Genomic DNA, 27,104 nt, shown 5'->3' on the forward strand with positions numbered 1-27,104 from the left:
GAAATTTACATTGGAAATTTGCTAAAAAAATACTTTTAAAATTTCCATTTTACATATTCCGCGTTATTTTAACGAATACGAAGAAGGTACACAAAAAATGATTCTGTCTGAATTTAAATAATTCGAATTATAACTAATAAAAAATGTAATTATGATTTTGCTGGACTGATTTTTTTACTTTCGATAGCATAAACCATTGTCTTTAAAATAATTAACAATTTCAATTTCGTTTGCATATAAATTGCATGATTGTATCACGCTTAAGACACAACAATGAACAATGTCGTACGAATTCAGTAGGATTTGATAGGCATCTACTTTTTTTTATAGCAAAGCAACGGAAAAAATGTCAATTATACGCAAACAAATTGCAATTAGTTACCATATCAAAGCGGTTGAACCAGTTAAATTATTCAGCTGATGATCGACCCGAGATGAGGTACAATGACCTGAAAATTTCCAAACAGCTAAGTACATCGGCCATCTAACATCTAGAGGTGAATCGGACATTGTTGAATAATAATATAAACCTACTAGTCGGGTACTTGGTAAATTTTCATCTGATTTTAAGCTATTTACGCCATCTTTGTGGAAATTAGAACCTTATCGCATGAAAATATGTTAATAACTATTTTAAGTTAAGTAGATAACACAGAACCACATATATATATATTATTTTATACACACACAAATCCCACAAAAATGGCGGACGTCGACTTCAGTTCTTATCACTATAGTTAGCAAACTAGTTTATTATATATATATATATATTTGTGCATACTTATTACAATAACAACGTAAACTGATAAGAATTACTGATAACTAGTAGTATTACATATTATGTTTGATAAAGTTTCTTTGACCACGCTGTATTATAGAGGATTATTTTTTTTTTGGTCACACTGATATTGTTAGTCTGTTTACATTTTTCGACTTTTTTTTTAGAATGTACCTTTTGGTTTTTTATAATCTGTGATAAAATGTTAACGGAAAATAATTTGAAGAAAAATCCTATTTACAATGCTACTAATTTTTCGACAAAACCGCTAGAGTTATTTTACACGATTCTCTGGATATCTCGATGGTTTTCTTAACGACAAAGATAATATTACTAAAAACATCATACAATTTTATCAACTTGTGTTATTTTCCAAATGTTAGGCGTTATAATGAAATAAAACAAAACGGTTCGTTACAATAATTGTATATTGTAGGATAAAATAAATAATAATACTTAATATAAATATCAATCGATACATAAAAATGTTGGCAATATTGTATATTGCATATAAATTAATATCAAAATGTATCTTGAGTTATAGTTTACGACATACACATAAATACATTAACAACAATTAATAATAATAATAATAATAATAATATACTTTTATATTGGAGAACGTACGGTTCAAATGTGTAAACAAATTATTAGTTTTAATGCGATTTTAAGCTGATTGAATAGATGTTTCAAAGGTTGCATGCACTGATGAGATAAATAATAAATACCGAACAAAATCCGTTGGAAAACCGACGGTCGAATCGGACTGGAGTTGAAAATGTGATATATATTGTCAAAAATAAAATATATCGAATTGTTTGATTTAATAATTTGTATTGTTTTTTTTTTTTAATTTAATTTCCGTCTATTTGTAAATAATTTGAGTAATTACGGATGATCGACTCGTCACGTTCGATAAGTTATCAACGGGTGTTCTTTCACGGTGGTGTAGGCAAAGCAAAACCCCTGTCGTTCGGCCAAAAACACAATAACGGTAAGCAATTTACGGTTTGCGATGAAAAAAAAAAAATAAAAACTATATATCATATTAGTAGTCGTACCGTACTAATTCGGTGCAACTCGAGAATAAATAAATAAAAAATAAAAAAAAACGATTTAATGTCGCTAGCAAAAAAAAAAAAAAAATTATCTACATTATTTTTTATACAAGTAATTTTCATTTAGAGGAACTAATATTTACCAACAACGACGGACACTAAAAAAAAATGATAACGTTATAATAATAATAATATGATGGGCGTTGTTGTTTTAATGTTAACGTCGCGATATTGTCTTATCACAGACCGTGTGTGTGTGTGTGTGTGTTTAAAATGATATAAGCGGAAACAGTATTGCCGTTGGAACAACGGGTCGAGCCTAGGAGTTTTTTGTGTTTTTTAATAATTTAACTAAAAAAAAAAAAAGTCGACTCGACCCGGTCGTCTGCCGGGCAAAAACACACCAAATGAAATGCAAACAGAATGAAGTGAATATCGTCGAGTGATTTTTTTTTTCTTGTCTTAAGTCTCTTACGAAGACTCAGCGTCGCCGCCGACCGCGTTGTTACCCAGCGCCGTCTCGATGACCACTTCTTTGGCTTGTTCGCCCTTACACCTGTGGAAAACAGTAAAAAAAAAAAAAATACAATTAATATTATTAATATAAATACATTATGTATGAAAACATCACAAAACCAAATGGGGTGTACTTTGCAGTGATGCCAGAACGCAGATATTTCAATTTTTTTTTTCTGTCATGGCTACACTGTTCGTTTATTAAATATCCTGCGCCATCAACAATGTCGTCGCCATTTTTCGCGTTCGACGAGCATACAGATTAGCCGGAATGAACGAAAAATAAGAATTCCCTACACAAGCACTGTCAGTTTCTCAAGATTTCCCATAAAAGCGCATGTAAAAATATCACAGTTTCTCTACGGTTTGCTCTGTGGTGTACTCTGACATTTACTGATAACAAACAACCCTCCGCGACTCAGTGTGACCACATTGTTGAAATTAAATTATTGTACCGAAAGTCTTACTATAATATGTTATCAAATAACATTTCACAGTATATCGGTGATAACAATCAATACATTCAGTGACTGTGTAAATAGCTCATTAGACCACCACCGAAATGCGATTGTCTCGAATATAATTTATATACCAACGCCCATCTTTCCCTCTACATAAGCTAAGACAATATCTTAGCAGTTTATAAAATTACTCCGTTAAAGTGTTGTTCCGTGAACCGTTTTAGGACAAAATACGGTGGCTTCAAATAGTCTAGAAAAATGTAATTAACCGCTAAATCATCCACGTGTAAAACATTGATGTTAAGTGCGTCTGTCGTGCGGTTCTCGTGAACACAAACAAAGCATCATATCCCAATTAACGTCTTGTATGGATACGGTTATAAAATTGTAACGTTTTGGCGATGACGTTTGTGATAGTAATTTTTTTTCAACAAAAAAAAAAAAAACAGTTATATATGTATTAAAAAATATTATGTAAAGCGCGAGAAACGGCCGTGACCAAAACCATTGGAATATAGTCAAACGCGAATTTGTCACATAGTTAAACAACAAACGGTTTGGGTGATTAAAAAAGCGTAAACCGTTGCTGTTTATGCGGCAGAAAGTGCACCGTGTCTACTGTAGCGTTGGGACTTGCTGTTCGGACACGGTGGAAATGGGATTTTACAGTAGCTTTTCCAACAAAAAAATAAATAAATAACAAACTGCTACATTGGCACGTGATGTGACACCCGATGGCAAACAATATACGGCTAACTCCACACGGGAAATGCCCAAACACCGGTCAAAAGTCATCGTACCCGGCAATAGCTTTAAATGTCGGCCACGTATACCTCACACACAAGCACAATGAAAGTATGTGACACCGGGTATGAATATTGTTATTAATTTAGGAAAGCTATTAATCGTAGGTACACGCTGTACACACTTGCTGTTGAGTTGGGGTCATCACACAGAACTCAGATTCGAACGGGATTTGAAATTTAACCGCCGCCATAAATCTCGACGGTCGAACTCGACCAATTTGCCGAAATTTAACGCTTTTTATCCGACCATATAACACATTCTGTCTCACGAGAGAACGGTAGTGCGCAGAAACCAAAACGCATTACATAGCGCATTTAATAACATTGGCCTTTAAGCACAGGTCTTTCCGGTCCACGGGCTATGCTGGTCGGTTTTCCGGATACGATGTTTACCCAATCGGTCATTGCATTGTTTTTTTTTCTTCTATTATTGACCCAATAAAAAAAGTGCTTAAGCACAGCGTACAAGCTTTTTGTTCTGGTCTCGATAGTGGAAAAACCATTCTAAACCCAAAAAGCCTGACGATATTTTCCTCTACTCAGGATGATGGTCCGATTTGAATTTTATAAAGGTATACCCGTTCAAATGAAATTCGGTTTCAATTTTTGTCTAATTCCTGTTTTAGGTTAGGTTGAAATCGGACCAGCCAAAGTCTGACAGTTACCGTCACAGCGAAAGCATATTTTTTTACCGCCAAAATAGTGTTCAAAACGGTACCTTCACATCTAGGCGATAAATATAATAAGATTAAAAAAAAAGATAGCATTGAATTAAAGAAATCATAAACTGTCTTTACGCTATAAATTATAATATTGGCGACACAATATTTAGAAACTTAATTTCTTCTATCCAATGTTTCCAAAAAAAAGTGTAATCTCTTCTTCGGTATGATCTAAATTCGATATTGTTCACAATGGGACACTTAATAATCTTTTACTTTCCACGTTGCAAGAGAAATTTGTTTTTTTTTCAAACAATCTACATTAACCGCTTTAAATCTACGTCATTCGCTTCGACGAGTATAATAACAATTATAACTATTACAATTAATAATGCAATAGTAATTACATAACATTGTGTGTAATTGAGTTTTTTTCATCTGTCCAAACTGGTTTCACGGTAATGACTGATGAGTATGACCGCATAGAATAATTATTGTGTATTGATTTTTGCCAGCCTATAAGATTAATCGGTATGTATAATATTGTTCCCTTTCATCAGCGTTGGCCGACAAAATAATAAAGTAACGTGCACTTGACAATGGAGAAGATTTTCAATCGTCTCAAGCCCATCGCTAACGTTAATGATCATCAATCGGTCGTGGAGAAAGTAAAAAACGATTTGCTCTATTTCCTTTCGGTTTTTACTTGTCCTACACGCGGTTCAATCCGGCAGCAAATAATAACCTTGATCCGTCCAAACATGAACATGACCCCGATGACAAACTCGCCGTTTTAAGTGTATATATCAATTTGTATATTCTAATGTAAACCATCGATCATCGGTGCATATGGATTTTTTTAGGAAACGCTCTGATTGAAACACGTTTGCCATGCCTACCATAAAAAAAAAGCATACAATCATCATAATGGGTGGGCTATTATTTCTGGTTCGTCGAACCGCCAAAAAAAAACGCCAAACAGACTGCCAACGGGTAAACGTTATCAAACGACTATGATTTTGATCTTAAGCAACTTTTTTATTTTTGTATATTTTGGGACAATCCAGCATTATTTTTTTTTTAATCTAGTTCAATTAGTATATCATATTAAAGCACATAATGCTTAGGTTTATATATAAAAAAAAAAAATCAAACATCTAAGAGGCTCTAAAAATATTTGCTGCATTATCAAGGGTAAAACTAATCACGTTAAGATCTAAATCATGTAATTTAATGCAATTAATACATTTAAATAAAAATTATACCTTCTAAAGTCAACATAGGCTCGTTCGTTTTTATCATTGACTAGATAAACAATTACAGTGAATATCAACAAATAATGACTACCGAGTAATATAATATGTACTTTAATCGAAATTTGTTTGGCTGTTCACAAATTATTCATTAACGATTATTCGTGAACAATTTCATTATTAAACTTTCGCCTTAACTGGGAAAAAATCATTTAATCAGCCGATTTCACCAACATTTATTAAGGATTTAACTTATTGTTAATTGTATTTAACAATATTAGTCAGTGAAAATTGGGTTTCGTCGAGATTTTTTAACCTTAACACGTTGTTAAGTTAATCAGCCGAAATCAGTTTGTTAAAAAGTTAATTGGCATGTTAAAGTGCCATAGATCGAATTATTCATTACTTTTTGAGTTTTGATTATAAAATGATAATATTATCACTTATCACTTATCAGTTATTTCGTGATAACCAATGAGAACGTTGGAATCAAGGTAACCGCTTTGGTAACCCAACTAACATTTTGTTAACTTAACAAATAGAATAATTTAATAATAATATTGTTATGATAAAACTTACTTAATTTAACCAGATGTTAAATTTAAATGAATTGTTAACTAACATTATGTTCATAATAGTTGATGAAACTGGCTGTAAAAATACTACAACTAGAAGGACTCAATATTGGACGGAAGAAGCCAATTTTACAAACAATAATAAATTTTAAAAAAACACTTTAAAATAGATTATATTAAAACGATATGGATCATGGATCGCTGTGCAGTTCGGTCGAATGCGGTTACACCGTGCAAGTATACTATCCGAGTGTGTGTGCGGTATATTATCATTATACGTCGTTTTGTGCTTTTCCGGAAACGTTTTTCCGGTTTTCTATATAAAGTCACGGTCTATAGAAGTAAGAAATAACAATAATAATGTGTCATTTCTCCCGCATTGTTCTTGACCACATCGTCATGACGTGTCTTCGGCCATGTCAAGAAACACACACATCTTCTCTTTCCCCTTTTGGCCGCGTGCAATATCGGTCGGCTTATTGTTATTTCAAGAAACTGACATTTTACACAATTGTACGCACAATGGAAATACACTATAGTATATGTATTATATCAGTACTGTTGTAAACGTGTATTGTTTTGGCAGTATATTCGACCAAAACGGTGTTGTGTGCTAAAATTTCAAACGTTTCTAGCAGCGGCTAACCTACACCTAGTCATGTGTGTGTGTGGGACAATAAAATATGATGACCTGTGTGTATCTGTGTGTGTGTGTTTGTCTTGAGATGGTTTCCCACTACTTGGAAGTTAGTTCAAACCACGTGATACCCTTTCGGCGTGGTCTTGACCGTGGACGCACTCAGAACTGGAACAAGGCGGTAATAAATTTCTATTGAACAAACATAATAATAATAATATGTCGCCTAGATAAACCCAAACGAGTTTTGCCCCTTTGGTCCGGTGTGTTTGCATGATTTTTCACATCTGTAGACGACCTACAAAATGTGTGTGTTCGGTTATCATTATTTGTATTGCCGGCAAATTCACTGTCTTCACATATTCCTTACATTCGGTTTGCTCGAGTCCGAAATTCCGGATTTATTTAAATAATATATTTTTTACATCCTCTGTACACAATACTGATTTCGAAATTAAAAAACTGCGAACCACTATCAATAGTCAATATCTCATATAGGATTTAATATTATTATGATCTCAATAACTCACAAGTTGTTAATATGTTTTAAACACACTTCCAAAGTAATTGTTTTTATATCAACTAAAACGTAAATGTATTTTAATAAATTTTAAAATTGGAATATTTTACTAAAAATGTTGACTGGTTGATGTCACAAATTTCTTTTTACTTTTTATTAAGAGTTGTTGCAATTTTGAATTGGAGAGCCTTTATGATATTATGTAGGCGTTGCCCGTTTGATCAGTGTACCTACTCGGTTTTTTTTTATATGAAATTTTGCTATTATTCTAAACTTGTTTGAAAACGTCTTGCGGAATTCATTGAACAATAATTTGTGCACAAGAAAGTGATGACCCAAGAAAGTGTACCGGCATGCATATAATTATTCCGTGTGGGAGATATAGCAATAGCACATTAGTCCCAGTTCTGAGTATAACATACAATATAAGACTATATTCGTCAGTCATCGCGTTTAAATAATAATTATCACAATTTGGCCGTTTGTTTATATTTTTGTCATCTTCTCGAAATTCGCACAACTAAAAAACTCACAAAAAAAAATGCCATTCATTTCCACTCGAATGTGTGTCATATTTTTTTATTGTCGCGTACGAATACCATTTATTTGTATATATTATTAATTTATAAAAAAAAACAACCGTGTGTTGTAAAAACCATCGTTTAAACACTGACAGTTCTCACGGCCGACACGGTTGTGTCTGATGTGTATTCAAGTTCGAGGACGGACCGGCAAAATATATTTATAAAAATGTCTAATACTTTTTTTAATATGCAATTTTTATTTGCAGCGTCAGCTGTGTTTTTGTGACCGTTTATCGAAGACTTAAAAATATATAGAAATGAAAATAAACCACAAAGGCCTACAAAACATTTAACGTCCAGTTTGGAAGAAAGGATAGGAAAAGTTCTAGAGTTGTATTTTGTCGATTAATAAATAATAATTAACATATTTTACACAACGATGCAATTCTAATTGCAGCGCAGTAAAAATAATGCATTTAACAGTAACATGTAATTTCACTTTCAATCCGGAAGCGTTTCAAGTGATGGTCGGTTGGACGTGAACATAATATTAAAACAACTCAAAAGTTTATTATTCATAGTTTGTATTTTTTTTTTTAAAGTCATTTTTCACGCAACGTTCGTTTAATGACAACACAGTAACGATGATCCATTAAAAAAAAAAAAAAGGAAACACAAAACCGTCGTACCGTTTCCAGTCAGATTTCGGGAAGAAATTGTTGATGATTAATTTTTTAAAGATCATTTTAAACCCTAATACTGAAATTGCCATTTATATATTTGAAGAGTGCTATAATGAGTAATTACAAAAGCAATTAATAAAAAGAAAACTAAACTAAACATACTATGACAAACCCCCTCTTTTTTAATCAAAAAAGTTGTTTTTCAGAAAGCTGAAGAAATTTTACATAAAGCGTGTAAATTTGAAAATTGGGATTTCCATAAAAACGCTTAGAAATTTTTTAAAAAAGAGGTGAAAATTATTCAGGTGAAAAAACCGAAAATGTATTATTATTAATTATTTAAACTATTTTAAATACTGTGATGTTTTTTTTCGCATTTTCTATGAATTTTTACTTCTTTTTTTATTGTTTCACTAATCGTTTTTATGGAGATACCATTTTGAAATGTAGGTACACATTAAATGTAACATTTTTTTCAGGTTTCTGAAAAAATTCTCAAATTTTCGGCAACACGATATAAACAATTTTTTATGTTATAAACTGAATTTTAATGACTTTCTGTTACGCGAAAAAACCAATATTTTTTTTTTGATAGTAGAAAATACTATAAAAACGATTAAAAATAGGTATCAATACAGAACCTCAAAATACTTTTTGCGACCATGGCGAAAAAAACATTCTTTTCATAGACATTCAGTGTAATTTTTAAAAAATATGGGGGAGGGGGTCAGTCCAAACGTTCGGTTATATTTGGCGTTATGTATATTGTATTATAAACAATTTTCATAAAATGTTTTTAGATTGAAATTTTTTTTATTATTTGAATAATATTATTTCTGCTTCTTTGATACGAGCCGGTATAACAAATAACAATTTATGTGTCGTGTACAGGCTATTAAATATTATAAAGACGGATAACTGTATGTCTTTATTGTATTACGGTACACTGATCAAACGTTTGGTGTTATGCTAAAAAATAAAACACACACACACACACATTTATTGTATTATATTGTATATATTTTTCACGTGTCCCATTGACTACAGTTAGTAGTACGTAGGATGTGTGTTTTGAATACTATATTTCCAAAAGATTAAGTACACGGTGGAAAAATAGTTAGACTAGTTATTTTTTCAACGTGATCGGTTACGGTTAAAGATTCTTTAGGGGAAATTCCACCAGCAACAACTGCCTCTGTATTATGCACATTTCGGACATAATCGACTAAGCATAGTATTATCGTTATTATCATCGTTATATTATTATAGTGCCAAACAATAATTATCCGGCGTTGTGCTTGGCAAGAATGGACTTATCGCCATAATACTTGTTACTAACCGCTTTCTCTGCGTTGTGAGAATAGAACAATATTGAACACTACATGCTACAAGATCCTAGCCAAGACAAAGTGATCATAAAAACAAAAAGATTAAATAAAACCAGACAAGTGCACTCTAAAAAAAAAAATTGAAAAATGTAAACAAACTTTAAATAATCTCAGGTCAGTGCGACCAACAAATTAAAAAAAATGAATCCTTCTGTTATACAAAGTCAAAGAAATGTTATCAAACGCCTGTAATGTTATCACAGAATAGATAAAAGCAGAAGGGTCACTTTCGATGGGGTCATAAAAAAGTGACGCCCTATTTGGTATTATGTGTTATGTTTACAGATATAGGTGTAGCCCTAAGAAGATGGCCGCCGCGTTTTAGTGTGATAAGCATCTTCCCCGTGTTAATTCTTATCAGCGTCCGGCGACCGATGTTATCACCATTAACCATAGTCAATCGGTCACTTGTTATCAGTGTTTCTTATCAGTTTACTTTACTATTGTGTAATTAAACTGCACTATAATTTGGCCCAACTGCATTGAGTTTAAACCGATCAAAAATCTATGAAGTGTATACTATCTGGATTTTTTTTTCAATCTATGATATTATATACCACATCAGTATCGTCGGAGTTTACCTTTTTAGCGATATTATTATTATTATTTTTTATTTATTTATCATAAGCCGCCTCGTTAATTCCGGTTCATTATCCAATATCGCAGTGTACCGAATACGATAAATCGGCCAAACACAATACTCGTGCACAAACCCCGTGACCATCGGAATTGGGTCGGTTAATAATAATAGATGAGCCCGTGCTAACAAGAACACGGTTGGTCATCGATAACCAGCAGAGAGAAAGTGTGAATCGCCATCGCATTTACTTAAGTCGAGCTCCGTTTGCCTCGTTTACTCCCACGACTGTCAAAATACACCACCTGCATAGTACTTTGCACTTTTGGTACTTTTTCAAAGCCCATCTCGGTTAATCGAATTCGAAGCTAATGACTCAACTAACAAGCATCAGTGGCTGGTTTAATGTAATCTTAATCTATTACCTCGTTCTACTCGCGGTTTTGGTTAGCGCCAAAGCGACACCGACCCATAGGCAAAAAAAATAAAACAAAGTAAATGATTAACTGTGGCAATTTCCACACGAAAAAGACTTTGGTGTTGATCCCAAGACAAATAACAGGAATTAGAAGATCCAAAGCAAATGACCAGTATCGAAAATGAAAACATTTATACAAGCTCCTCGGTGTTGAATTTATACTTTGCCAATAAGTAGTGCCCCTTGTGAAAGATCTTTTTCTGCTATGTGACGAGTTAAAACGGTCAACAATGTTACAAGAACGGTTATCAATAAATTTATCCGTGATCCATATTGAGAAAGACATATCATTTGATATTGACAGTGAAGACATTTTAATATGAAAAAAACGTACCTGGGGAAAAGACGGTCACAGTTTAATCTCCGCCATCCCTGTGTCGATTCTTTGATTAAATGGTCCAGAGCTCGTTCCACGGGAAACTCGCCCATCATGAGTCTTAAGCCCAAGCTGTAATAAAACAAATAAAAAATATTAAAAAAAAATCCACACACAGCAACTCCTAATAAAACAACATAAAAGCACAGTGCGTCTTAGCAAACACAATATAATACATAATTTATTATATTTAATATTAAGTGAATCATCTCCTTGCAATTGGTTCTACTAAATGTGACTCCATTATATGTATGTATTTTAAACATTCACACCACTTTTACAATGACCGACCCACCTATTTAGACATATATATATAGTGTGTGTATAAACTTATTTTCAGGATCTTATCGGTTTTTTATTTTACGGACGCAATTGGGAATAACGTTGAAACGCAAAAAAAAACTAGCAGACCGAAAATGGGTAATCGGTGAAAATAATTCACAAAATATATGCACACGAGTTATCATGTGAATTAACCATCCAACAAGTTTACCACGGTTAACCTAGATAGGGTCGATCGAAAATTATCTATAGCATTGAGCAGAACAAAAAAAAAACAAAAATTAAATATGCGCGCTCTTTATTTAAAAAAAAAAATAAAGTTAATAAAAATTAAAAAAACACCAACCCGACTTGAATTAGTTTAGTTGACAAAATAATTAAAACATATAAATGGATTAATCATGTGTTTGAAAATTGTCTGAGGGTCTTTTTTTTCAAACACAGCTAATAAAAAACAGAATAGGTAATTTAAAAAATAACCTGCAGTTAAATGGCAACAAATCTCGTTGCCATTTGCACAAACAACGCAGGTTCGCCCTTTGAGAGAAACACAACAGATTGCAATGGCAAAGGCCAAAGCTGGAACGTGGAATTTTCTTACAGTTAATTTCCCTAAGTATCATTCGTCACTCAAGATTCTTTAGAACTCAAGTGCAAGTGTACATTGCGAAAACTAAAGACTGGATATCAAAAAACATGTAAAATATTTAAGCTTAGCTTTAATGGGCTCCAGTGAGTTAGTACAACATTTTCTGTTTGTTCAATGACGTGAACCGACAAGTTCAGTGCAGCAATTGGCCGTATATTAACATATAATAGGGTCGAAATTAAAAATTATGGGTAATTGCAAAAATCAACATAATCAACCCGACTAAGTGAGTATAACATTGACCTACTACGGGTAATAATTGATCGAGGACCGTATAATTGGTGTTCACGTTCAATTGGTTTGGCGACAAAGTAGTCGGACGGATACACTCTAATATCGCTTCACTATTATACCTAATAATATATAGTAATAATAATAATAATATGTAAATACCATACAACTTAAGGCAACACTGGACAACGCGCCAAAAAAAAAAAAAAATTATTATATCCTACTATCTATAATTTATTATAGCTATTAATATTTTTTTTTTAGCATGTCAAAACTGTGTGTTGAAATCATTAAGTACCCAAACATGTTATTATGTCGATGGCACACAATGCACGGGTGTCATATTATATTTAATTTTTTATTTTACAGCAACAATGTCTGGAAATACATAATGGCAAATCTTTAACATATATTATATATTTAATACAATATACGTTTATTTTTATCTAACATCTTTTATCGACTTGTATTCTAGCAACGTCTCTGGCTTCCAACATTCATGCTCAAAGTGTAAATGCTATAAGAGAACACCATTAGAGGTACAAAACCCATCGGATGTTTAAATATAATAATTGCTTCTCGATAAAACCGACAACGAATATTGCTAATTGGAAAAATCGCTTGCCCATTGTTTGGCTAAGGTCCATTAGTCCTGCAGCAACGACAGAATCTTTTATCATACACATAATGCACAACACCTTAGCCACTCAGCATATACTTGCACAATGGACCAAGTCATCTATCAAAATGGATCAATACAATATGCAGTACGGCCCAGAATAACGTACAATATAAAGATTGCATTGATTTCACCGCTCAAATTTGGTAAAATTCAAATTTTTCTGACCCCATTTACTCTCTGCCACAGACATTCTAAGGCATAGTTGTATAACTGTTGCGTTGGGTCTAAAGTAGTCTCGATAAACAATCATATTATAGTGTCAAATATTTAAAATTCAAATATTCACAAAAAAAAAAAAAAAACATTGTAGACAAGACAGCCAGTCAGCTAGATTTGGCCAGGCAAACGTTTTGAAAATACAAGTACAATTTATCAAAATTATATTCTCAAAAAGATATTAAAAAGTCACACAAATTTCAAACAAGATATAAAAATTGTGTTGTTTTTTTTTTTTTTATAAATTAACTATCGACACGAGAAAACCTTACAATAATAAATAAATCGAGCGAAAACTAAGAAAGCTCTACAGGAACTTAATCTGCCAAACAAAATTCAGCGTTCCTGACGTTTTATTACAGACGACCATGTGTCAAATCGTTTTTCATTTTAATAAATTATTTAACATGAAGTTTATGAGTATTTTTATTTGTCCTACGCTTAAAACATGCGTTTTAACACTTAGGTTCTTGGAAATAAATACAACGTCGTTAAGTTCAAGTCACCGTAATGCTGTCAAGATGGCTGTTGGTTTTAAATGCGATAATAAATTATATTAATGCATTAATTACATCTATTTCAAGAAAACCCCTTCGGCGTGTGTCTATGAACTCTATTATCATAATACTATAATATTGTTAGTTATACCTAATTGGTTTGAGACATTGATCAAAGAAATAGTTCCAGTATTTTCTAAGAGACACACGCTGTGCATGTGTCTTACAGATCCGATTAATAAAATAATTTCCCCTCGAGTAAGCAGAACTTGCAATTCCACGTTAATACATATCTTTATTTTAATAATAATTAATACAACTATTTATTGATGTAAAAAATTTTCTTCGTAATATCAACATGCATAATATGGAAAATTTCCATTTGGAAATAATACTACAACAGCAATTATTAGTACAGTTATAGTTGATAATCGTATTTAAATTTAACGAATGAATAACAAACTTGTTCGAGGAATGCATAATTTGTGAGTAATTACCCTAATATGCATTTTATATCCTAGTGGACGTAGTGTATAAACTATAATCACTTGTATATAATCACATTTAATTGGTTCTAATAAGTTTGAACGTTAACGTGAGCATTTTGGAGAGAAAAACGATTATTTTATTTGTTTACCTTACATGTGAAATGCAATAAAATTTTAAAAAATATTGTTTCTAATAAAAGAGAGAAAATATTATTATTATTTTGATATTAATATGCATTATACACATTTGTCTATAAATCTTTTGCACCGTTTATTATTTTTTTTTTTTAAACAAACAGTTGTAAACGTAAAATTTTTTTTTAGTGAGAATCAAATACCTCCATTACTTGTATTGACACAAATTAAACCAATAATAGTTAAAGTACCTGAACATACTATTGTTAAGAGAAAGGCATTCGTCGAATATTTGCTACTTTCATAGATTCTTACATTTTTTGCTGGAATTACGTTCACTATTAGTTTTTGGCCTAACTAATCCATTAGCAAAAGCATCCCACCTGTGAGAACATTAAAAACTAGAACACAGCCTGTGGTAATGATTTATCAAAAAAAAAAAAAAAAAATATTCATAAAAATCGCCAATGTATACTTGTGCTAGGCGCATACTACTATATAATCATACATTTAAATGAGTTTTCTCGAGGTGGCAAGTGAAACAGTAAACACAATATTGTAAAAAACCGGTTTGTCCGGGTGAGAAAATGAAAAATTATTATCAACACTGAACATCTAAACTAAAATTAACATTCAACACTATAAAAACAAATATCCACACAAAATAAAAAATAACCGACGTTATAACCATTGCGATTAATATTAATATTATTATGTAGTCGATATCAGACAATTTTAATAGAAATACTTTGATTTAAATGTAATAACATAAAGAGATGAACAAACATACTACAACAGCTAACTTGCATGCTAATTGCGGTAGTGAAGTAAACAAAACGACTATAACCAGTATGGCCACATAAACGAAAAAAAAAGTCTTCATTGTTGAGCGGTTGGTACTATACGTACGGTTGTATGTGATAAAATAATTTTGTACCTCTTCTATCTGCTGAGGTGTTATCAGTGGGTAACTTCCTCGCATGCTAATTATTCAAGCTATGTACATATCCTTGTCAAAAAAAAAAACTTATTGTAAAATAAATATTGTACAGATTGTTTTGATAATATAAAAAACTCTTATCTTGAAATGTTATCGTTTTTTTTTAAAAAAAAATTGTTATCATTGTTATCTTATCACTGCTAGATATTGAACATATTTTTTTTTTGTTTTAACTGAGTAACTCTGACAATGTTTCTAATTGTAAAAAAAACTCAAAATAATCTTTTAAATTCATATCTATTTCTATCTCCTTGACAAGCTCTTTCCGGTGATCTCGGAATCGACTTTCAATCTTATTTCAACTCTTATGGATTTTTTTTTTTTTTGAAAAGTCAAGCAAGCAAAAATACCACTCTTATCGAACATCCTTTAATTTATAAATACGTGTGAGTATAGAATTACTGGCCGGTTGTTGATCCCCTTTATTGGCTAAGCCGTGCCCCGGGAAAATTGATCACCGCCATCGGGTCTCGCCTGCCCACTATGGCTGTTAATCGCACGCCTCGGGCTACTTGCCAGCGTTGTGTTTTCCCGAAAACCGAGTCGGTCCAAAGGCGGCGGCGACGACGGCTTAATGTTTATTTTTCATTCGGTTTTTTTTTTCGTCCGGTTCGGTTAGGTGAGCGTTTTTTAGGAAATATGATTATTTTGCGCACGACGGGTCTTTTAAACGACCATAAATCATTCCGGCCACCCCTCGGCTTACCTCGACCACCAAGTTTACACGGTGTCGTTGTCGAGTTCACCACACGCCGGGCCTTGGAGTTAACAACAACACAGCCTGCTCTATTATCATATAATGCTTAATTATTGCTTTGTCGAGTTGCAAAAAAAAACAAAACCCCCCTAATAAGGTGTGCGAGCCGGGTTAAGTTGAAAACAATCTATGACAGGGTCATACTCATGCACTAACCGCGTCAAACCGATTCACAAACACTCTTGACTCAATCGTACATTGAAAATAAAATTATTGATAACAATTTTGAACACTTTTACCGCATCTGTGATTGTTATTAAACATATATTTTTCTCGCCCTTTATTAATATCGGCCATTTTTGATTTTCAACTGATAACCAAATATTTTTTTTTTGCCAAATCCATAAACGTAATAAGTTGTTAAATTTAAAAAAAAATCCAAAATATTTTACTTCTTATCCGTTAAAAATAAACATCAAAACCCTGTAAAACTCGTCAAGTATACAAAAAGTATTTAAGATGAAATATTATATTTTTGACAAACATAAATATCAAATAAAAATTAAAGGGTTATCATTTAAATATCAAAAGTAGACAGTTTAAGAGTAAGAAAAAAATATGTTAAATAAATGTATTCATAGATGAACTAGTACAAAGTGCCCAAAACTATTATACAATTAAATACTTAATATATGATTGAATTTTATGCGAAATATTGACTGGTTCATAATTAGTGAGTCAATTCACCCTGTATATCGACATGAACGCATATATCAATTGAAAATATATGAATTATAAAAATGTTGTTAGGTCATATTTTGTGCAGACCTTAGTCCCTTAAGCCCCATTTATTAATAATTATTGCACAATTTTTATCTGAAGAAAGTTCCTTAACTGCGAAATAATTGGTTTACGTTTTCAATTTGATTACGTTTAACGCTAATGTGGTTCTTTGCCAACAGATAATATTATACAATAGTTGATATTTAATTTATCATTTTAACACCTATATAATGCATTAAACTGTCGATTATTTTAGACCAAAATTATAATATAATATATAATACACTGGACGACTCGATACACAAAATATGACTAGTGAATATTAACAACATTAAGTATATATTTAGGTTAGCTGTCACAGGCTTACCAACTAACAACCTCTTGAGTAGTGGTACCACACTAACGAGGTAAAAAAAATTAAAAGGGCGTTTAACGCTTGACACGGGCGACAGAACTGATAAGAATAAGTTTATTTAAGTGGAAAGATAAGAATACATATTTTAGGTTCTTTCTGACTAGGGCGAATCGACTTTTATATTTAAATCGATGCCCAAGATGTTTAGGTACAAAACGGACCCGGCTGTCTATTAACATTATAATTTTTTTTCCAAAATCTTTTTATTTTATATGCGAGCTCGCTCGTTGACTGTACCGTTATCTAAACGCCCAAACCCAACGCATAGCTTGCGCTAGTGGATATAATGATCCAATTTGGATCCGCTACAAGCAAATTGGGCAAATAGTAAAAAAAAAGACACACACCAAAAACCCCTACACCGTAACTCTGTTTAAAACATCATGCAACAACTGACAACAGCAGCAGCAGCCACTGACAATGCGTTACTGTCTGTGTAGTGTTATTATGTACTGTTTTATTTTTTTTTTTTTTTGTTTTCTTATTTATAATATTATGAAGAGGCTTCTTTTTTTTTTCGTTATTCAAACGACGACTAGCTGTCATCACCGCCAACGCACCAGGACGAACCGGTTAACCATCATCGTCGCCATCGCTGCATAACGGTCAAAACTCACGTGTGTAAATAATATATTATCATAAAAAAAAAAAACGCCACGTCGCGTTCGGTATGCTAATAATATTATTATTCGTTAGAGAAACATTTGTTAGAAAAAAAAAAAAACATTTACTGTGTAAACGGGAAAACGTTTGATAAAAAAACCAGAAGAAAATTCTAAGAAAATCAAATTGTTCGTTTTTTTTGCCACAACAGCTCACACGGTGACCGCGTTCGCGTTGGAAATAATAACATTTTCAATACTCCAAACGAAAAAAAAAAAGGTTAAAGTATGCTTGGATGCGACAATGAAGAAAACAGAAGGACTAAAACCAGTGTGACCGTGCAAAAGAAAAAAAAGTCTTCGTCGTTGAACGGTTGGTACTATACGTACGGTTGTATATGATAAAATAAGTCTTTAACTCTTATCTTGAAATATTACCGTTTTTTCATAGATATGTTTTTAAATTATATAAATATTACCCTAGAAAGCTGATTTAAATATTTTCACTGAAGCTTGGCGGCCATATGCAGACACGCAGTGTGGACAATGTTTACATTATGTTATAAATATTGCGTTGTGATAATACAATAATAGTAGCGCACTTTACAGTAACAGACCTTATACACAGCTACTACAGATAACTCAATGAAATCAGTGTGACCGCAGAGTCCAGGGTAAATTTTTTATAATAACATCACAGATTAAATTTAAATAAAAATAAAAAAGTTCTTATCTGTGATAATATTCGGTCAATTATCATTTACATCGTATGATTACGTATAGTCTGTGCCTTAAACTAAGTGTACCTTATACCACAATGGCATACTGATCAATTATAACACAATGTAAACATTGCCCGCACTGCATATGGCCGCCGTTCTATGAATGTACGTTTAAATGCATAGGTTGGCTATCTAGGTTAATATGTGGGTTTTTTCAAAAAATTGTTATCACTGATATCTTATCACTACTGTATTTATTAAACGGTATTTTGTTTTTCTTCTAACTGGGCGCACACTGACTTAATTCTGTAGACTATACTGCCGCTTATCGTGGACTAGAATAGTATATCTTTTTGTGTAGCTATAAAAATATATGTAAAAAAAAAAAGAAAGAAGCTATATATTTTTTTATATATTGCATATATATATTTTTTCTTTCTTTCTTTGAAGTTATTCCACGATTGACAAGACTGATACTTTTCGCCGTTAATGATCAACATACAGGCATAGTGTAGAATATGTCATCCGATTCGACAGTTCAATGGGGCAAGGTGAATAACCACAAGAAATCACCGGCAGACAAAATGACCCACACACGACCGTATCATTAGATCTAGGAAAAGCGGCACGTTTTTTCATTATTGACACTCGTGCAAGAAAAAACACAAAAAAAAAATAATTGTTCTATTTTTTTTCCAGATGTTATTATAATATTCGCGTGTAACGGACATCATGGACGTCATGCCGACCAACGCAGTTATTTAGTTTTATACCTATTATTTTTTTTTAATACTCATAAAACGTTCGCGTTGAATCGTAGGCCCACATTGCGATAGTGTAATTAGTGCTAAAAACATTTTCATGTCTACTACCTACTGCCTAATAATGAATGATATTGTCCACTACATTGGCACACACTGAAATTGGTTTCCAATGACAAGACTGTCAAGACTGCAAAAATTAACTCATCCTCTTTGCAAAAATTGTTGCTTTCTAATAAGTGGCTTGTACGCCTAAAAAAAAAAAATCTAACTGTTCCTGTAAACAAGTATTTCAATACCGTTGTTGTCTGAAAATCGATTTGCTCTGTTTGTGGTTATCATAACATAAATGTAACACGGATAATCATTCGATTCGTAACATCACATTACCTTGTTAGATAAGTGCACACCACATGTTTGTACATGTAGTGTGTGCATATTTTCTTTTAACAATTTTTTTTTAAACGTAGATGCCTGTCCGGACGATTATGTTGAAACACTGTTTTTCTACTTCGATACGGTACCGCGAGAAGGCATTGTTTTCGTCATCATCAAGCTTAACTATGTATGTTCAATAATTTTATCATTTTATTGTCTAAAATGTACAAAACTGCCTATGTATTATATAAACCCTTCAAGTATAAGACGCCGGCTGTCTACTTACTAGCTTTATTAATAATTAAATTTAAAAAAAAATAAGTGTTGCCTATAAAATTTGTAATTTTTTGTTCTTATTTTTTAATGATACATTTTTATTCCTCGCGAAAAACACATTTTTGTCAGATATATTTTATTAAAATGAAATACGACCGAAGGTAGACTAAATCTCCAGTCTTTTATGGCTCTTGTAAAATGTACATTTAATGACTTTGCTGCCGAGGGTTTATTCTAATAAAATTATATATATATATATATATATAATAGTTAGTTGGAAGGTTAAGGCCAAAATAAAGATGGTACATATAATTGCATAAATCCTTTTTTTTTTCTATTCCTTGTTGACAATCGGTTGTTAAATGTCCAAAATCAATGCAATGTTTACATCGTGCGTTTACAGGTGGTTACCGTTGACTATGGTATATTGTCTATGAATAAAAAATGCTCTTTTATCGACGTCGGATATTATAATGCAACGGCGTGAATCCGATAACAGCTCTGCTGTAGAACTCTGCTAACCGGAAAATCAATGAGAAAATAATCGACGAAAAATCGGCGACCCATTCGGATTTCCGGCCAACTATTATACAAATCGAAGTCCGCCCAATGACCGTAATCATTCACTTAACAATACACGGTGGTGTTTAACCCTTTTGTCTTGTACAGCTGTCTCTTCGATAACAATCAACACACATTCTGACCAAGCGAAAGCTCCACTCCAAAAAAAAAAAAAAAACAATAGCAGCCCCAAGTCCGGCAACTCGGAAAATTCATTGAAAACCAATTAAACGAATGCCTATTATATACCTCTAACGGGGTGATTCACTGGTTTACTATTAAAAATTAAAAATCACTGGAAAATTATGTATATTATGTTTTTGATGTTTCCACTTTTTACTTCTATTTTAAATCGATCGCAATTATACAGCTATTCGTCACAGTCGACTTTTACCATAAATCTCTGACGAACAGCAAGTAGGTAAAGATGAATGGACGTGTGCTGATATGAACTACTGATTTAATGGACTAAACGATTATGACCGATAAATAAATAAATAGGTTATTTAGTCAAATAATAATAATGATCGGTCCGGATAAACGCATTAACTACAATAATATAATATTATCGTTACACGCTTGTACGAGGCTATTGTTATTTGTACAGCACTCGACGAAAGCGTTGTGAGCCAAATCAATTGAAAATTAAGTACATTCAACGGTTAAATACCTGCATTTCTACAGGTCCAAGTATGAAACACACACAACAGAGGCGGACATAATTGATCAAGCGAATATATACCCAAACGACTCCTGGGCTTAATCAGAATTTTTCTGGAAGACCAAAAAATGTACATGGTGTACTCTAGTTCTCACAGTTATATTATATTACACTAACGCTGCGCCGGTTATCTGGCTAAATGGAAACCCGTTCAGATCGCCTCTGAACGCCATTGAACAAATTAAAAAATAATTACCATACTCGGCTACAAGTGCGAACTCTTCAATAACAACTGTACGGCCATTGTTTTTAAGGCTGTGTGGAATTATTCAAATTTAGAGCCATTTTGTCACTGTATTGTTGTTATGGCGGAAGATTTTAATTAGCCGGTTTTTTTTTTTTTTAATTTTAATTTCATTCATCGAAACCGGCTCGACCTTATCCCTCGAACCGCGAGTGTGACCGAATCCGAGAATATAAATAAGAAAACCGCGTTGACACTATGTAAGAAAGAGATAAGAAGACCTCAGCTCCCCGGTAATACGCCGAAAACAAACACAATAACATGTTATTACAAAACCTTTTAAATCCACTCGATAAAAAACACACAGCACTAATGAACGTGGATAATTTCCACGTCGAAAACCGACAAATCCGGTGTTCGTCTTATTGTCTATTCGGTTATTTTCTCAACAATCCATTGTTTCTTAGACCAGTAGGTTTAGGACACACACGATTCGCTCGAACGGTGCACAACCTAAGGACTTCAGCAGCCATTAAAGGTCGCTTTGCGCTATTATTCGGTCAAACTGTCATAGACGGGCAATAGAGAAATGTTTACAGGCGCGGTCAACATCTTGGCAGAGGTGGGTTGGGACATGTATAGATCATCCGGACCAGGACTAGACGTTGCGTTTTGAGAAACTATGAAATTATATACATTTGATGTGTATAAAATACTGTATATTGTGTACAAGACACTCCGTGAAAGTGTCTCGTTGACCTGAGAATTTCTTTTAAATATTCATGAGCAGATGTAGCGCACATCTGAACGCCTTCAGTTATCATAACCTTCGTTTGTGTTGAATCGGTCGTGAGAAAACCGCTAGTTGTACAGAACGTATTAAGTAGAATATGCGAAAAAAAACCTAACCTAAAACCGTTAGGCGCATTGTAATTATTATAATCATCATTTGTTTCATCGACTGCCGGCCTAAGTACGACGCGGTATCGAATTTCTATTTACATAATATTTGATATGACAATATGTCCAGTATAGCTTTATAGTGTTATGCACGGCCATCGGATAATGGGAAAAAAAACAACATTGCAATTAAACAGTCATTTATATTGGACGTAAAAAACGGATTTATTTTTGAGAATAAATTAAACCAGTCCGGTGATTAAAATATAAATAATTAATTAAATAATATATGGCTGATCGAACCGTTAATAATTATTATTCTTTAATATATATTATGTTAATAACTAGAGAAATGTGTTTTTGTAAATATTGTATTTCCAATATAGCCGCTAGTGTTCACCGACAACTTTTACACGCCATTAAAAAATATTTTAATTTCCATGTACTTTCTATTGCTGAATTATTATCATCATTCGTTTACAGCCGTAGATGCTGTTGTAATATTATTACAGTGCAACTGCGCGGCAATTATAATTACTTAAAAATGAAAAGTTATCTATAAAAAAACACATAAAACTGATTTTTTTAAAAGGAAAAGTAGTTTTTCTTTGTAATCAATAAGTAGAATTTACAAGGCAAAAAAAACACATTTTTGTGTCTCAAAATACACTATGGCTAATATAAGGACAAGCAACAACGTAGGCACTTTCTTAGGGCGGTCATTTTTTTGCCAGGGCTGCAAAAACCATTTTATTTTCTTAACATTATTTATGATGAGGCAAATATCATTATTATCTTAGGGGCGAACATTTTTCTAATACTTCTCTGGCATATGTCATAATATAGAACAACCCTATTAGCTTCGGTTAAGTTAGATTATTGAATCTTACCTGTTCATCTTGGCTAAAAATCCGTAAGGCCCGTCCAACTTGGCGGTTTTGTCAAGATTTCTACAGTAGAGCGTCCAAATGCAGTCCAACGAAGATCCGCTCGTGGACGGCCCGTCGCCCACGCTCTTGCCCTCCGCCGCCGCCGTCGCGGCGCGCGAGCTGCTCCTGTACGCCCGGCTCAAGTTCAGCACCGCTCTCAAGCCGCCGTTGACGAACTCCATGAGCTCGGACACGAACCCTTTGTTGCCGCGGTCGCGACGGTCGTCGGACAGCACGCGCGAGTTGGCCGAGCGCAGCTGCTTGACGCGGTCGGGCGGCAGGAACAGCGCGTTCAACGCCACCACGTCGGGGTCGTTGAGCATCTGTTGTCCGGCCTCGGCGTCCTCGTTGACGGCTATCTGCTGGACGTTGTGCAACAGGAACAGGTCGATGGCCAAAAGGCCGAAAGACACGAGGCTTGCCGCCGAGTCGTTGGCCGCCGTCGGGTAAATGAGACTGGCCACCGGCGTGTCGGCCGCCAATTCGCTGTTGTTGGAGTACATCTCGCGCAGCTTGGACAGCACCGCGGTCGCGTTCTTGGTGTACAGCGACTGGTTGACCGCGTCCACCACTTGAATCCACTGGTTGCTCTGGTTCCTGCGGTTGCCGCCGGACTGAGCCAACCAGTCGTGCACGTCTTGCAGTCTCTTCCGCAAGAAATTAAACACGGGGTTGACCGCCTTGTCGTCGGTGATGACGTCTTCGAACTGCGGGTAGAAATACGGATACTCTTCGCCCTCGACCGTGCCCGGCGGTCTGATGTCCTTGCTCGTCAACCGGACGGGGTGTTCTTTGAGGTACGAAAAAGCGGGTATGGGCGGATTGTTGTACTTGTGCACTTCCGCGGGTTGTTCGCTCGCGTAGTACGGTTGGAACTCCTGGGGCGCTTCGATTTCCTCTTCGGCCTTGACCTCCAGGTCCGACCAGTTGGGGTAGACCACTTCGCTCTTCTTCCGCACGCCGTTGGTGTTCCGCGACGGTTCCGGCGACTCTTCTTCCATCGGATTGACGCCGTCGCCGAGTTTGGGCTCCGGCGTCCTGACGGCGGCCACGGGGGTGGTCGGCTCGATCTTGGCGGTTTTCTCGTGCTCCACGATCTCGATCCTGCCCTTCTTGTTCTTAATGCTGGTCGTGGGCATCGCCTCGTAGTCGACCGTCGGGAACGTCGCCTTGGCCGTGCCGGCGGTGGTCGTCTCGTAGTGGTGCCGGCGGACGTTGGGCACCGCGTGCACCGGCGGCGGCTGCGGCTGCGGCGGCTGGTGGTAGTGAGGCGCCACCGGCGGCACGTCCGGACGGCTGTTCATGCCCAGCCACAGGGTCATGCCGATAAACGACACGGTGATGAGCAGGCCGCACATGGCCACCAGCACCCAACACCGGCCCAGACACCCGGAAGACCCGGACTCGTATCTCTTGTCGCGCATCTCGTAGAACATGACGTCGCGAACGCGTGTAAAAAGACTATAAAAAACTGCACAATTGTTACCGGTCCGGTCGACGACGGATGACGGAATGCAGCGACGACGGTGCACACGACGGATGGCACACCGGAACGAGACGTGCCGCCTCCGTCCGGATGGCGGGGGAAACGCCACTGCGCGGTTACCGCGACCGCGGCGGCGGCGGCGGCGGTGGCGGCAGCGAGACGCGATGGTCACCGTGCTCTTCCGTCGCGAAGTAGATCATCGCGAGAGCGGTTGTCGTACGACGTCAATTGTTTTTGATAAATATCAGAAAAGAGAGAACGCCGGAAAACCCTCGGCCACAGTTTTCCTCGACCTGATTCGCGTGGACCGCCGGATAGGGAAAGTCGGACGTAGAATAATGCGCGGGCCTAAGATAATACCGAACGCCGCTGACCATACTGTCCCGTGTTGACCATAATAACATGAACAACTTTCCTGTCGAGACGCACGACCGAAAAACACGCTTAGTGATTTTATTTTAGCGTTCAAGGTTCAACAACGTTGAGCACTATTTGTACAGTACAGGGTATTTCGTCAAGGACAACACACCCAATTATCTCTCAAGACAGTGCAAATGTTGTTGTTTTTCTTCTTAATTTTTGACTTAAATACATTTAAATGTAGTTATTCTAAAACTGGTTTATCGACCAGTCAAAATTGTAAGAAAATTATTCCTAATTTAACAAGTTCATACCTAACCGTTTAAGTTTGAAAAGCCGATAGAGCTTTTGAAAAAAAAAATAGAAAGGATAAAATGGTAAATACTTTAAGATAACATAAACTAAAGTGTCTCCAAAAAGAAAAAGAAACTATAAAATTGCAATTATCTTAAGAGCAAATGAATGTCTTATTCTTAATCAATCAAACTCCATAATATGTAATCCACTTGGTAACAACAAACGAAAGTCAGAACGTTGAAACTAAAATTATTCACCAAATTTCTTTTCTGTTTTTACAAGTTTAACAAAATTATAACTTACATTTATCAAGTTTTTTTTTTTGATCTCCTGCCACTATATTTTGTTTACTATATCATAATAATGTTATTTAACATAATACATTATTGAAAATAATAAACGTATTAAATTCCATGCACGTCGTTGTCCATGCACTATAAGAGTATGAAAACGTTGAGAAATTATTTTATACAATATATTATTCTATTATTAAATTAATTTTTTTATATAATACACAATTATTATAATAATAGCATTCGAGTATTGAAATAAAATTTCAAGTTGAAAAACCGGTGACTCGGTTTAGCGGATTTCAACAATATCCTGTTGCACATGGAGCAAGTTAAGTTGGGTTAGGTTAAGAAACTTTACACGTTTCAATACTACAAAAAAACCTGTTTCCAAACTAAATTAAACACATGTTATAAAATAGAAAAATACCAATTTAACATGTTCCCATCCATGTTTTATCGTGTAAGTACAATATCGTTGATTACATTAATTACATCGAAAAAACTAAATGCCTTATGCATATTATATTGGTTATTGTAGATAAATTATAAAACTAAACGAGTTGCTACCGAATTAACAGATTATTTAACAAGTTTTGTAAATTTTTTTTTGTTCATGTTCTATTATATCTCTTGAACAGTTTGAAACGATTGCAATATTTTGTAGTAATGAAAAAAATGTATATATAATATAAGTCTTATCGTAAACGATTTACATTGACAAAAACAAAAAAACAGATTTACATCTTGAAACCTTTTTTAAAACTACTTTCTATTCAAACTATACACTTTCGTCTGTAATTATAATTACAAGACCAAATTATACATATATATGTTTGAATATTTATGAGAAAATAACATGGCAAACATGATATACTAATACTAATGAATATATACAAAGCACGTGGACTCATAATGTTAAATGTTTTCTTAATATGCCATTATAAGTAATATTTAACGGTACAACTCATGAGCAAAACAACGTCACAAACCGACTTTCTTATGGGCTGTATCCCATAAATAAGATCTTGATAACAGAGTATATATATATATATATATGCACTGCCTGTACTTGGCCCGACTCTAAGTACAAATTATTACCTCTTTTATGGTTAAAAACTGTTCTCTGTGTGCTATATAAGAAATATGCTTGTAACCATAGCAACATTCATAATTCTTACCACGTGAAAACCTTAATACGACCGCCTACCTTAATACGGACTTATAGTATTATCAATCACTTCTTCCTGGCAATATCAACCAGGAATTG

General features: G+C 34.3%; 1 protein-coding gene across 1 annotated transcript; it reads right to left on the minus strand.

Moving 5' to 3' along the window:
* Positions 1–1,256: 1,256 nt before the first annotated feature.
* LOC126841403 (uncharacterized) lies at positions 1,257–24,908 on the minus strand. The gene is made up of 3 exons (XM_050577866.1): positions 23,363–24,908; positions 11,251–11,364; positions 1,257–2,392 (listed from the first exon to the last, which is right to left on the minus strand). The coding sequence occupies exons 1-3, from the start codon at positions 24,835–24,837 to the stop codon at positions 2,308–2,310; spliced, it is 1,674 nt and encodes a 557-aa protein (XP_050433823.1). The 5' UTR covers positions 24,838–24,908; the 3' UTR covers positions 1,257–2,307.
* Positions 24,909–27,104: the final 2,196 nt, after the last annotated feature.

This window comes from Adelges cooleyi, unplaced genomic scaffold, assembly GCF_023614345.1.
Source record: "Adelges cooleyi isolate 19-005CV unplaced genomic scaffold, UGA_ACOO_1.1 ACOO_flye_CR_arks_rails_tigmint_CR_PRNA_381, whole genome shotgun sequence".
Taxonomy (NCBI): Eukaryota; Metazoa; Arthropoda; class Insecta; order Hemiptera; family Adelgidae; genus Adelges; species Adelges cooleyi.

Excerpts from the sequence above, each read along its gene's own strand:
- LOC126841403 (XM_050577866.1), bottom strand. The coding sequence starts at position 24,837 with ATGTTCTACGAGATGCGCGACAAGAGATACGAGTCCGGGTCTTCCGGG. Across the intron at positions 11,365-23,362 it reads TTTTTAGCCAAGATGAACAG|CTTGGGCTTAAGACTCATGA; the intron begins GTAAGATTCAAT and ends GTTTTATTACAG. Across the intron at positions 2,393-11,250 it reads TGTGACCGTCTTTTCCCCAG|GTGTAAGGGCGAACAAGCCA; the intron begins GTACGTTTTTTT and ends TGTTTTCCACAG.